Source organism: Xyrauchen texanus, chromosome 22 (genome assembly GCF_025860055.1).
Source record: "Xyrauchen texanus isolate HMW12.3.18 chromosome 22, RBS_HiC_50CHRs, whole genome shotgun sequence".
Classification (NCBI taxonomy): domain Eukaryota; kingdom Metazoa; phylum Chordata; class Actinopteri; order Cypriniformes; family Catostomidae; genus Xyrauchen; species Xyrauchen texanus.
In genome coordinates, this window is record NC_068297.1 from 8,883,632 (window position 1) to 8,896,317 (window position 12,686).

Below are 12,686 nucleotides of genomic sequence, written 5' to 3' on the forward strand. Positions count from 1 at the left end.
AAAACCAAAGTATCGCCACAAGACACAAACATTATGTGTTAACATGATTTTAGTGTGATAAAATTGCTTACCAACCAAATCTGTGTAAAGTTATATACAATTTTACATCTTTGATGTCATGACAACATAACGGTGGTAAACCTGTAATCTGGTAAAACGCTGTACAGCAGAAAAGTGCCTTGATGAGCGAGTTTGGAGTTACTGTACAGTTTTAACGTATTTACTACTGAAACAGGAAATGGGGTGGGACATGTCAAACTACTCGCCCCATTTTTAAAACTAGCCAATAGGTTTTGGACACAATACACCTAGCAAAATAATTAGAGAAAACTTACTAGAACTGTACATCCCAGGAAACCATAGACGAATTGATTTTCAATGATAACTTATAAACCTTTAAAGGCAAACCTACCGTGAGCTACGAGGTTGTTCATTGATGGTATATGCTTCCATCTAAGTCATTTCGTCTGTGTTATTTCAACTTCATGGTTTAAAAACTGTGTTTGATAGCTGAATTCATGGTAAACAACTACATTACCCATGGTACAGCAGAGAAAGATCCACCAATCAGAGAACCGCAGCCAACGAAACCCACGAGACCTTCCTCTGCACACCCAAAACGCAGTGTGAATGGCGTAATCGAGTCGGCCTCCCTTCACCCTTAAACTATTTATATATTTGTACAGATTGGAATATTTTTCAATAAACATAAAAAATATTGTTTCTGTACTTATAATCAACAACCTAAAATCAATAGTTTTATATATTCCCATTGTTTTTTATTCAATACCTTCATTCGCATTGCTTCATGGAATTGTAGTTTGTGCCTTCATGAAAGACGGTAAGTACACAGCTTTGTACCCTTGTCTTTGTCTGATTTTCAAATACTTTTTAAGTTTGTGATGTTGTGATTCTCCTCGGAGCTGGTTGGTTTGGTTCATGGCTTACAACTCTTTTATGATGGATTTTCTAAAAAGTTTATGGAACAAATGAATGGGGAAAATACTTCCGAAACCCAGACGGCTGAAAAAGTGGCGGGCACTGTTGCGCTCTACTGAGATCGTTCAAATGAAAATCACGATTAATAAGAAAATCTATGTTTTTACCCACCCCTAGTGGCTATACATTTAAAACAGTATTTTACGAATGTTTATGGACTAGCACCACTCATTCCATTGAAAGACAAGGTAAAAAAATACAAGTCGCAATATTTTTTTGCGGTATTAAAAATGGTGTTAATTCAGCTTTAAACCCGGAACATTAATTTAATGTAATATATAATATAGTTTGAGATGGCACAGTACAATTAACTAAAACTTTAATGAGACTTTAATGATTTTTGTAAGTGTTTTTTTAAAGGGGTCATGACATGAGGAATAAAATGTTCCTTGATCTTTTGACATATAAAGGCACGGCCACACATATCTATGCAAGGTGAAATTCCGTGGGCGAAATACAGTCGTCTCATTGGGAATCCGCACAGATGCAAATTTAGAGTGATGGACTTCCTATGGTGTAGAATTTCCTCGTGCTGAATTTGCGTGTTTTCCAAACAGCATGTTTGTGCCCCTGAAGGGCACTTTGGGAAGGGGACACCACTCGAAGTGTTGTTCTAAACAAAAGTAAGAAAGTAAATTTTTTCACAAAGGGCCCTTTTACAAGATTTTTAGTGAAGGGTATATTCAAACTGTAGTGTCACGCTCTCTTCAGAGTACCCACATCAAGAGCTTTGTCCTCTGGAGTGAGGGGGGCATAGGGATGATCACTTTCGATTCGAATTCGCTCTTCACCTGGAGTTCAAGTTTGGTGAACTTTGACAGCCGAAATCGCCGAGTTGACCATTAGGAAGTTGCTTGGTTTGGCAGTGACCTCTGTGAGGGTGGTGCTTCGTAAATAGCTACACAGAATATTCACATTGGACAAGGATATCATTTTTGTGGTGAGTTTTTAACTTAACTTTTTTTAACTTAAGTCTCAGTGAGTATAAAGTGCAGCATTAAAAAGGCTGTTTGACAATTTATATTTTTGCTGGTTTCTCAAGCACTCAACACCTGCCCACGCCATCTTTGACCCTGGAATTTCGCTATGAGAATGTATGTGTGACTGCGCCTTAAAGGTCATTGTACTATGAAAACATACTGTTCATTTCAGAACTGAAAACGTCCTCCTTAATAGGAAAAGAGCATTTATTTAAGCCAAGCTCCAGAAATGGGCCATTTGGAACTTGTGGTGTCACAAGGACCAAATACATTCGCATCTGACTGCCTCTTCAAGCAAGACATCAATGCCTGTTTTTTGTCATTGCACACTTGGCCCTGCCCACTGGTGCTCAGTTACATATGGGAAGAGGACAGAGATGGGTCTGTCATGTGAGAATAATCTACACTTTTAATGGGACCTACACAGGCCACACCTTCATGTGCCTACCTGTGTATAAATATTTTTCTACATAAACATGCACTAGATGACCGGCTTTGACTGTTATCATGCATATTGTGCCACTTTTAAAAGACACAATGCCAAGTTAGAACTGCTGCACTATTTCTTGCTGTTTTGAAGAGGCCCTGGACCATTTTTGCACCCATCTGTGGTATTTTTATTTGTTGCTCTTTTGTAAACATGCACTAGATGGACATCTTTGATCATTTTGATGCATTTTCGGTGATGTTCGACGCGTTTTACGAGCAGTCCAAGTGTTACTTTTTAAAACACTTCTCATTCTGGTGCTGCCAATGACTGGGAGAAACACATGAGATACAACTGTGTGTAAACAAACACAGAAGATGTGAGCTGTGAAGACCAACGTCTCTGCTTTGGCCTGTTGAAGCTGGTTGAAGCACCCAGCATCACCATGGATTGTATCATGTTTGCGTATTCAGAACATTTCAGTGTGGATTGTATGTGTTTTCGCCTCAAATCAGTGTGGATTGCTTGTGAACCAGTCAATACATGATTCAAGCTTTGGAAAGGAACTGTTATTGAGTGAGCATTATTAAAGATGGGGCAGTTAAAAACTCTACTGGACACGAAGCAAAACAGCAAGTAACAGTTTGCAAACAATTAACAAATATTTCAAAAGTCATGACTGTTTTACAGTTAAGGTGCAACTGTGCTTAATGTATTCGGATGAAATGTATTGGGTGTACGTTATGTGTAAACCCCGAAATTGAATTTTATTATGTTGTGGAGCTTGTTCATTTTCTTCCGACTACATGGTTGAATTGGTGCATGGTGCTGGATTAATGCATGATGTTAGCCAATCATAACATTGGGAGTTTACATTAAAGTCTTAAATGGCCAGAGAGCTTAAAATCAAGTATTTCAGACAGTGGGCCAGAGACAGGGTGGAAAATGATTATATATTAATAAATTATGACTATATTTTGGAGCAACTTAAAGTAAACCATCCTGACTCCCTCTCACCTCTCCATCACCGCCAGACATTCTTTTCTCCAGGTGAAGCGGCTACCACGCCGCAGGCGAAAGCTACCCGGGGTGCTGCTAATGGGAGGGGGAGTCTGTCGCCACTCTACAATGTCCTCCAAGGCCATCGGTGTAGGCCGCATCGCTAGTGTTGCACCTGGGACACAAACATGTCACTTCATCTCAGGGGAACAGTTTATATTCTTTGGCAGACAGAAAGAGGATTCTGGTAGGTCAAAGCCTGTTCACTATATCAGTAAGAAAATGATGATAAGATAATGAGAAAACAGGTGTTCTGGGGATTGTGACATGACCTTGTAATCTATTCGCTAAACTTATGCTGATTTCTTATTTTAGATCAGCCAGGATGAAACTCATGAAGCACAAAAGGTTCTCTGAACTAAAATGCCCTCCATTCTCAAAATAATATAGGTCAAAATTCAACTGGACTTGAGATTTTTACCACCTCAATGTTTGACAGCTATCCACTTTTATTAATGCACTTGCAAGAAAAGCACCTTATTCATATTCCTAAAATAGTAATAAACTTCTACAAGTAATTTATGAAAAAACATCTGCCACATGCAATATGTTAATTACCAGGTGTGGTTTTCTCCAGTTGGTACCAGCGGTAGAAGGCTCTTTTCTTCTGCTCGCTGAGATCTGAGCCCTGCTGAAGCAGCCAATGAGAGATCCGGCTCTGACTGATACCTGGGGAGAATGACAAACTGCATATGAGGTCAAAATTTAACTTGCATATGCCTTATTGGCCTTTCTAAATATTACTTTTCTAAATCCCTAAACCTTGATTATAAGGCACAACTGACATTTCTGCATAAATGTCACTGAAATATAGCAACAAGCTAGTAAGTACAAAAAATAAAACACAGGGTGATTCTGTATCAATTCAAACAGAGGTCGAGTTTAAAATATTTAATAATAAAATAAATGATGATGAAAGCCAAAATATGACATGCCATGTATCAATATTTAATGAGTAATCCATTATTTTGTGGAAGGGGTCAAAAATATATCGCCTATGATTTTGGAGCATAGCTCCAGGTCAAGAAATTACTTTAGAAAAGTGGCAGCATCATTATTTTATTTATTTACAGAGATGGGCAGGTCTATTATTAAAATCGGTTGATTTCAGCTAACCTCATATGCCAATGGAGAGCATTAATGTTTTATTTTTTTGTGTTGTTTTTCCAAAATTGGTGTGTCCATACCTCCAGAAGTATTAAAGATATGTTAATATCCTTTTACATTCTGGTTCAGAACAAACTATCCTCATTTTAAAGGCCCTGTATGGTTAAATCCCAAAGATATGGGTCTCTCAATTAAGCTTTTTGCATATATGTTTACCTTTTACACATTTTCAATGGTCGAAAACCAAATGTGGGACACACGCATTTTTGGCTTTTATCATTATTTATGTTTATCTTTCTTCAGAATTTTTTGAAAAAATCAAACATTTCAGCTGGGGAAGTTTCTGAAATTTGGTTGATTTGACATTGAAACACTACGGTGGCCATGAAGTGCAAAACAAAGCAGCAAATCTAGTGCACCGGCTACCACGAAATAGGGAGGAATACCCCCGCTTGGACGTCTATTTTCCACTGAGAAAGCTGATCTTCTGAAAGCTAACAGCATCTCTGCTTGGGTGTGGCAACAGGTGATTGCACACGCTCTCTCTCTCTCTCTCTCTCACACACACACAGACACACACACACACACACACACACCCATCCATCTATCCTTGTTTAATGACTTGTTAGAAACAGCACAAGCCATGATACTATTTCTGAAGTGACATTTCTGAATTACTAATGAAGGCTTGGACGCATCATTTGTTTTGAACCAGCAACGGCAGATTCTGAACCATCGCGAAAGAAAGTATTTCCATGCACAAATGCGTTTTTATGACTGTACTTGGTTTTTCATATTTTTTTTTAATTGACTTGTTCATTGAACTGTAGTATATATTACACTCGCAATCATGCTATATGGCCCTACATCAGCACTGCTGTGATTGCCTACAACACTCGGCCTGCGGCCGAATCACAGCAGTGCTGATGTAGGGCCATATCGCACTCTTGCTCGTGTGATATCACTTAAGTATCTCTTATATGAATACAGATTTCAATTATTTTAGAAAAAAACACCACTAAAATGTATCAAGATGTAATTTTTGCATTACAAAGGTTGTAGTGGGCTGCCAGTGGTTTGAATGACTAACTTACATTGTTTTTTATTAGTTTTAGTATTATTATTTAAAATAAAATATTGAATGTATAGAATGTATATCCCACATCCTGGGAAAATGTCACCCAGAGTAAATCAGCATATCTAATAGCAGAATTTTACAACCTTTACAATATGAATATAATATTTATAAAGCTAAAGCTATTTTTTATAAAATATTTGAACATTGTACTCATAACTGGACATGCTGGCTTTAAATGTAGAAAGTGAGCCATCAAGCCGGCAGTCTACTGTAACGTTTAAAATGAGAAAATGCTTTTGTAATAACAGTGTTTGCTATTAGAATATGCAAGAAATTGAATGAACCCTTGGACGATCCCTTACACACCAGACGAACATCATACCTATGATGTGCTTGTCTAATTTCAATGGGTAAAGCATTTCAGATTTTTTATGTATAATGGCTAAAAGCAGCTTCACCATATCTCTCAAGATTTATATTACAGTATGTATGAAATTCTGTTTCGGAAGACCTCAAAATGCAAATTGGAACATAATTTGATAAACAGTCAGAAATGTATGACAGTGCTAAAGCATTAAGTGCTTTAAAAACCATTAAAAGTACCTTAAAATCAATCCTGTTTTTAATGGGTAACACAGGCAAATGAGCTAAAACTGGTGTAATGTGGTCTCTCCTCCTGGATCTTGTAAGCACTCTGTCTGCAGCATTCTATCTATACAACTCTTAGGTAAGCCAGTATAAAGTGCATTACATTAATCGATGCATGAACATTTTTTCAGACATTTGATTCTTAAATCTGTAAAACAAAAATTCAGTGTCAATTTAAGCAGTCTAACCTGTAACTTGGGCAACTACTGCTTGTGATATTCGCCGGTTCCCCAAGAAAGCTTTAATCTCTTCTTTAATTATAGCACTGTCCATTCTGCAGAGCAGGACAGAGAAAGAGATATTACAGGAAATAAAGCATTGTAATGAAAAACACCTCAAGAGACAAGTGACATCATCCAGCGATATTGACTCTACTGACCTCATAAGCTCCTCGACTTTGTCATCGATGTCCACTTCCTCGTCAGGGGGCTCGAACCCGAATGCCCGCGCAGAGGCGTTGCTAACTGCGTAACGGGGTGGAGAGAGCTTCCCATTGGGTACAGCAGCGAGGCCGTCCCGCTCATTTTGCATCATTGCAGCTACAACAGGCAAAGGAGCGGGGACTGTCGGAGGTGGGGAGGTGTCATAGCTGTTGCTAGGGGATGGGGAGAGGCCGTTGCCACGGAAACCCGTCTGTGTGGCCGTAGAGGTCTTTGAAGAAGAGGCTGACAGGTTATTTGAGGAGGTAGTGCAGGAGTTGGAAGAGATGGTTGCATTGCTGCCATTTCCGACGGTGGTGGCTCCGCCCCCATTTCCGCTGTGGACGTGTCGGTGTCCAAACTTCTCGACGTGCTCGCGGTCCAGCCGTTCAAGGGTATCTAGGGCATGCAAGATCTCTTGCTTTGTCATCCCACTTTTACGTAGCCGCTGCAGCAGGTCGATTTGCTCGATGGTAAAACGAGGCTCATCTGTATAATGGGACATTCTGCCAAGAAACAGAGAGAGAGAGAGAGAGAGAAAGAGAAAGAGCTAGCGCATTATATAATTGATGTCAGATAAAATGCACAGTGTATGATAATACAGAAGTAATAATAATAAGAGATCCACAGAAAGACGATTGATGTTCAGCAGGCAGAGAAATGTTACAGTGAAGAAGCTGTAACTAAAGCAATGTTTTTCTAAGAAAATCTCAAAGTCACCGCATCTTTATCGACCAATCATTGCAACAGAAGTGTGGAGCCAGCCTGAGGTCAACGCAAAGACACTGCATGCATTACCACAGAATTTTTAATAGACTTTAAACAGCAGAGAGCTGAAACATGTGAGGGGGGGGGTTAAATTTAGGGAAAACTGCCAAGAAACATTCCATCCAAGGCGGCCAACCTACTTTCAGTCAAGAGACTGAGGATGAATCACTCAGTACGGGCGTTTTGTCTGAGAATAGTTCTCTTAAAGCCAAGCTATTGCCCACACACACACAAACACACATACATGGCACGCTATTACTGAATTGTTACCGTATACTCTAGCACCAGCACACTGTACACAATTCAGTTGGTCAATGCCTAGTACTTTAGAATGTAAACTTAAACTTATTAGATAGACAGACACTGCAAATGTACAGTTTCACACACACACACACACACACACACACACACACACACACACACACACACACACACACACACAAAGTTCTTTTTTACTCAACGCCAATGCAATATGCATTCCATATGGAAACCAGCAATGCAATCAAGTTGAAGAGAATTCCGAAAATAAAAGAGAATAATCTTGAACTGGAGTTTTGTGGTTTTAAGCACATGTCTGTTAACTTTGAAGCCATCTACACTACCGGTAAGAAGTTTTTAAACACTTGACTGAAATGTTTCTCACGATCTAAAAAATCTTTTGATCTGATGGTGTATGCTTAAATGTTTTAAATTAGTTATGTAGACAAAAATATAATTGTGCCACCATATTAATTTATTTCATTATTAAAAAAAATAAAACGCTTTTGAAATTGATGACTTAGACCAAATAATAAAGAAAATCAGCCAATAAGTGCCCAACATAGATGGGAATAATTCAATAATGTTTAAAAATCATCCCAGGGTTGTTTGAGAAAATGTCAAGAGTACATGTCTGCAAATTCTAGGCAAATAGTGACTACTTTGAAGATGCTAAAATATAACACAGTTTTGATTTATTTTAAATTTTTCTTAGTCACAACATAATTCCCATTATTCCATTTCTGTTATTCCATAGTTTTGATGACTTTACTATTATTCTAAAATGTGAAGAAATTAAATTATAATAAAGAATGAATAAGTGTTTCAAAACATTTGACTGGTGTATGTGCTAGTGTGCTCCTTAAGAGTTGACAAAATTAACTTTTACCAGATTTTACGGACTTTTGCTTATGGGAAAACGTACCAAAAATATTGATGACTAATGTTGCACTGCAACCATTTTTGTCCACTTAAATGCTATCTAGAATGAGAATGCCCCTCCCCCAAATTCCACCTTCAAAGCAACAGTGTTTACACTTCTTAGGGAAATGAACGTAGTAAAGGGTTACTTAAACTTAAATAAGAAAAACAATAAATAAATATAGCTAATGTAAATGATAACCACTCACTTTCAGCATCCGAACCAACTTCCCTGAGATATATATTTAAATAACTTACAAATTCTGCTGAAGAGCAAATGCAAGTCAGCTTTATCTCCAGATATGTGTGGCGCATAATATGCAAAAAGGATTTCAGCTCACTCAAGCATCCTTAAAAAGCATCAAAAGGTTTATTGTCTAGAGGCATCAGATCCTGCAAAAACAACAATAAATCCAGGAGTGTTCTCTGTAAGGAAGAAAAAAAAACCCTGCCTCATTCTGAAAGTGAGGAATTAATGTTAATGCAAGGCAAGTTTATTTATATAGCACATTTCATACACAATGGCAATACAAAAAAAAGAAAATACAAGATCAAATTCATTTTTAAAACCAATTAAAAACAAGCAATTAGATTAAAAAGTAATAAAATGAATTTTAAAAATAAGTACAAATTATTAAAATTTATAAAAAAAAGAAAAGGAATAAAGAAATAAAATGATGCAGTGCAATCAGTAAGTGCAACACAGTGATCCGTCAGTAAATACACAGAAGTGTTTTCAGTCTGGATTTGAATGTGCCTACTGTTGGAGCACAACTGACATCTTTTGGAAGCTGGTTCCAGCAGTGGGTGGCATAATAGCTAAACGCTGTCTCACCTTGTTTTAACCCTCTGTATGTCTAACTGACTTAATCCTAATGATCTGAGAGATCTGTTTATATTCAACAATATCTTAAATGTATTTAGGTCCTAGGCTATTGAGCAATTTATAAATGAGTAATAGTACTTTAAAATCAGTTCTAAATGTAACTGGAAACCAGTGTCAAGACCTGAGGAATGGAGTAATATGCTCAAATCTTTTGGTTCGGGTGAGAATCCTGGCAGCAGTATTCTGAACGAGCTGCAGGTGTCTAATGGTCTTTTTGGAAAGGCCGGTCTGGAGTCCATTGCAGTAGTCCACCCTACTGGTGATGAATCCAACAAGTCATTTACGAAATACAAAACATCTAATTCTGGCTATATTTTTTAGATGATTTAGTTATTGGTTTGATGTGACTACCGAAACTAAGGTCTGACTCCAAAATTACACCAAGATTACTTACTTGATTTAAACCCTTGGAGTCAAGGTATGTGTTCACCTCTGGAATTTCGTCTTTGTTGCCAAATACAATGATCTCGGTCTTGTCGTTGTTTAACTGAAAGAAGTTTTGGCACATCCAACTGTTAATTTCATCAATCCACTGGCACAGAGAGTCTATGGGGCTGTAATCATTTGGCAATAGGGCTAGATAGATCTGGGTGTCATCTGCATAGCTATGATATGCAATCTGAATCTTTTTAATAATTTGGCCTAGTGGGAGCATATACAGGTTGAACAGAAGCGGTGAAGAATTGAGCCTTGTGGGACTCATGGATGTTGTAACCCGTGTTTGTAGGTAAGTGATAACTGATAACTAATCTGATTAGCTATGAAGTAAAACTGGGCCAATATCAGAAACTCTAGGTACGACTACGGAGACTGAAGCAGTAAACGGTCAGCAGAGAACAGACAACACAAAACAGGTAAGTTTGAGAAATATATTGTACAAAATTATAAAACAATTATTTACATTCCCTGCCTACCTAAGCCGGCTTCCTGAGTGCACAGGCGCACAATAAAGGGACCCAAAATAAATAACTCAAAACAAAAGTGTCTCTTTGTGAGATTTTGCCAAACTTAAATTAAAGTTGCTTCCTTTTGAGTCCATGAAAGTTCTTGGTGTGTGTGTGTTTCTTTAAGTATGTTCTTCTCACTACCCGGGTAGGTTTACGTGTGATCTTATCTGTTTCTCAAATGATGGAACAGGATAATGAGGGCTCCAAAGATGCCACGGCTGGCCACACCAGGCTCTTGGTCCGTTCAGTCGACTTCTGGGTTTGGCTCGCCACTGACCACGAGGGTCAGGTTCAGATGATCTCTCTCTCTCTAAAAAAAACAATCTATGCATACAGTACAGGATGCATTAGTTACTATTTTATCATTTCTGTTTAAATCCGATCAACTTATCTCCATTCAAATGTCAAATCACATAACCAATTGTAAAGGATATAAATACTCTAATCATTATGGAAATGAATAGGTACACATCACACCACATAAGATAAGTCAGTTCCAGGGAACAAACAATCAATCAATCATGTACTTCAATCTCACAGCATAGAAATTAAATCATGAGATTCTGAAACCAGATATTTATGTTTTTAACCTTTTAAATCTATTTAAGCATCTTAATAACATTTTACACATCACATTTTAACCAAACATTTAATATACTCATTCTTTTAACAGTTAAGATTAACTTCAGTTTCTCATATCCGTATCAACATGTATATTGACAATTAAATGAACTAAATCACCCTTATCTTACATATGATAAACAAGAGGATAAAAACTCCCTCAATCAAACGACTTCTAAGTCAACAAAACAAAGTATAAAGGCACCTTTAGTGATGTGAATACTATAAAAAATTAAGCTAGCAGCAGAGCTAAAATCAAAACCGATTCACATTTAGATGCTAGCGATTAGCTCGCGGTTAACGCGATTCATGATCTTTTATAAGCATCTTCAACAACGTAAAACAATCTGAATCTGTGTCTATATGGTATCCAACAGCAAGAATTTGGGTCACAACTCCGATTGGTTTTTAAAAGAACATCCTTGCCGGAGGTATCTTGAGCTTACAGAGTCATGCGGCTCAATTCACTCTCTCACAGCTTTCAACCAGTTCTTGAGGTTTTCTCGCAACGTCTCCACCGGAAGAAAGGAAAAGCGAGTGTTGCTAGAAAATTTGCGCCACCCTCTGGCAGAGTAGAGAATTGCACTGCAGTAACCTTGTGTGGGTTACATTCTCCCCTCCAAACTTATGCACGTCCCTGTGCATAGCAATGTTCAAACAGGTATCACCGGAGGGGACAGATCAGGGGAATGAGCTGATGCATTACTCTCACGTATGATGTCATTCCAGACAGTAGTCAGCCCTTGGAAGAATGACTTCACCACTGTGACTAAGGGGGTTCCTAGTTCAGTGTAGTCAAGCCGCCTAGGTGGCTGACAATTCCTCTCGGATCTCCTGATCGAGTCAACACTGTCTGCTTTTACCTCAGTCTCCTTAATCTCCTCTTCTCCTTCATTTTCAAGAACATTTGTCTCATCACATTCTGGCATGTCAGAGAGGACTGGAAGTTGTTCAAGATAGTCCTCATCCGACAAGTCTTTCACAAGGTCGTTATTGTCAGGTAAGTTTGTCTCTCTTTCCACAGGTTCATTTCCAGGTAGGTCTTTCTTTTCCACAGGTTCATTTTCAGGTAGGTCTTTCTTTTCCACAGGTTCATTTTCAGGTAGGTTTAGTGTTACTTGGTTGACTGGAGTAACATCAGGTAGGCTATCCGCACTAGCTGGAACATCATCAGTCACCTTGTTGAGGTTTGTCGTCAGATTTTCTTTAGAATGGCTTGTACCATGGTGTCTTGGAACATCTCGCGAGACAATACACCTGGTTACCTCTGGAACTGGTTCTTTTTGGGACCAGGTAACAGGAATATCATCACTATCCTCATCTGAGGACTGATCAACTTCTCTTGGGTCACTACGAGTGTTCTGGCATGTCTTGCGGCGCTCGAGTGGTTTAGGTTGTGCACACTCTTCTATTACATGGAGGAACCCACATGGAAGCAAGAGGTCTCGATGCAGCGCATGCCAGGGTCCTTCTCCGGTCTCTGGTTTTACTGTATAGACGGGAGATCTCCAGCTTTCCTCACTACCACATGGACAGTGGACTCCCATTTATCAGCGAGCTTGTGCTTT

At 38.5% G+C, this 12,686-nt stretch overlaps 1 protein-coding gene across 7 annotated transcripts in view; it reads right to left on the reverse strand.

Moving 5' to 3' along the window:
• The window catches only part of LOC127662594 (homeobox-containing protein 1-like), a 42,475-nt gene that overhangs the window by 12,008 nt on the left and 17,781 nt on the right, over positions 1-12,686 (reverse strand). For 6 of the 7 annotated variants that reach the window (XM_052153859.1, XM_052153857.1, XM_052153856.1 and 3 more), the window contains exons 2-5: positions 6,678-7,223; positions 6,487-6,572; positions 4,024-4,134; positions 3,424-3,580 (exon numbers count right to left, since the gene is read on the reverse strand). In XM_052153859.1, the coding sequence (XP_052009819.1) occupies positions 3,424-3,580; positions 4,024-4,134; positions 6,487-6,572; positions 6,678-7,222 (899 nt within the window). In that variant the 5' untranslated portion in view covers position 7,223. Of the gene's footprint in view, positions 1-3,423; positions 3,581-4,023; positions 4,135-6,486; positions 6,573-6,677; positions 7,523-12,686 lie in introns of those variants that run through there. The other variant, XM_052153855.1, reaches the window with a different exon arrangement.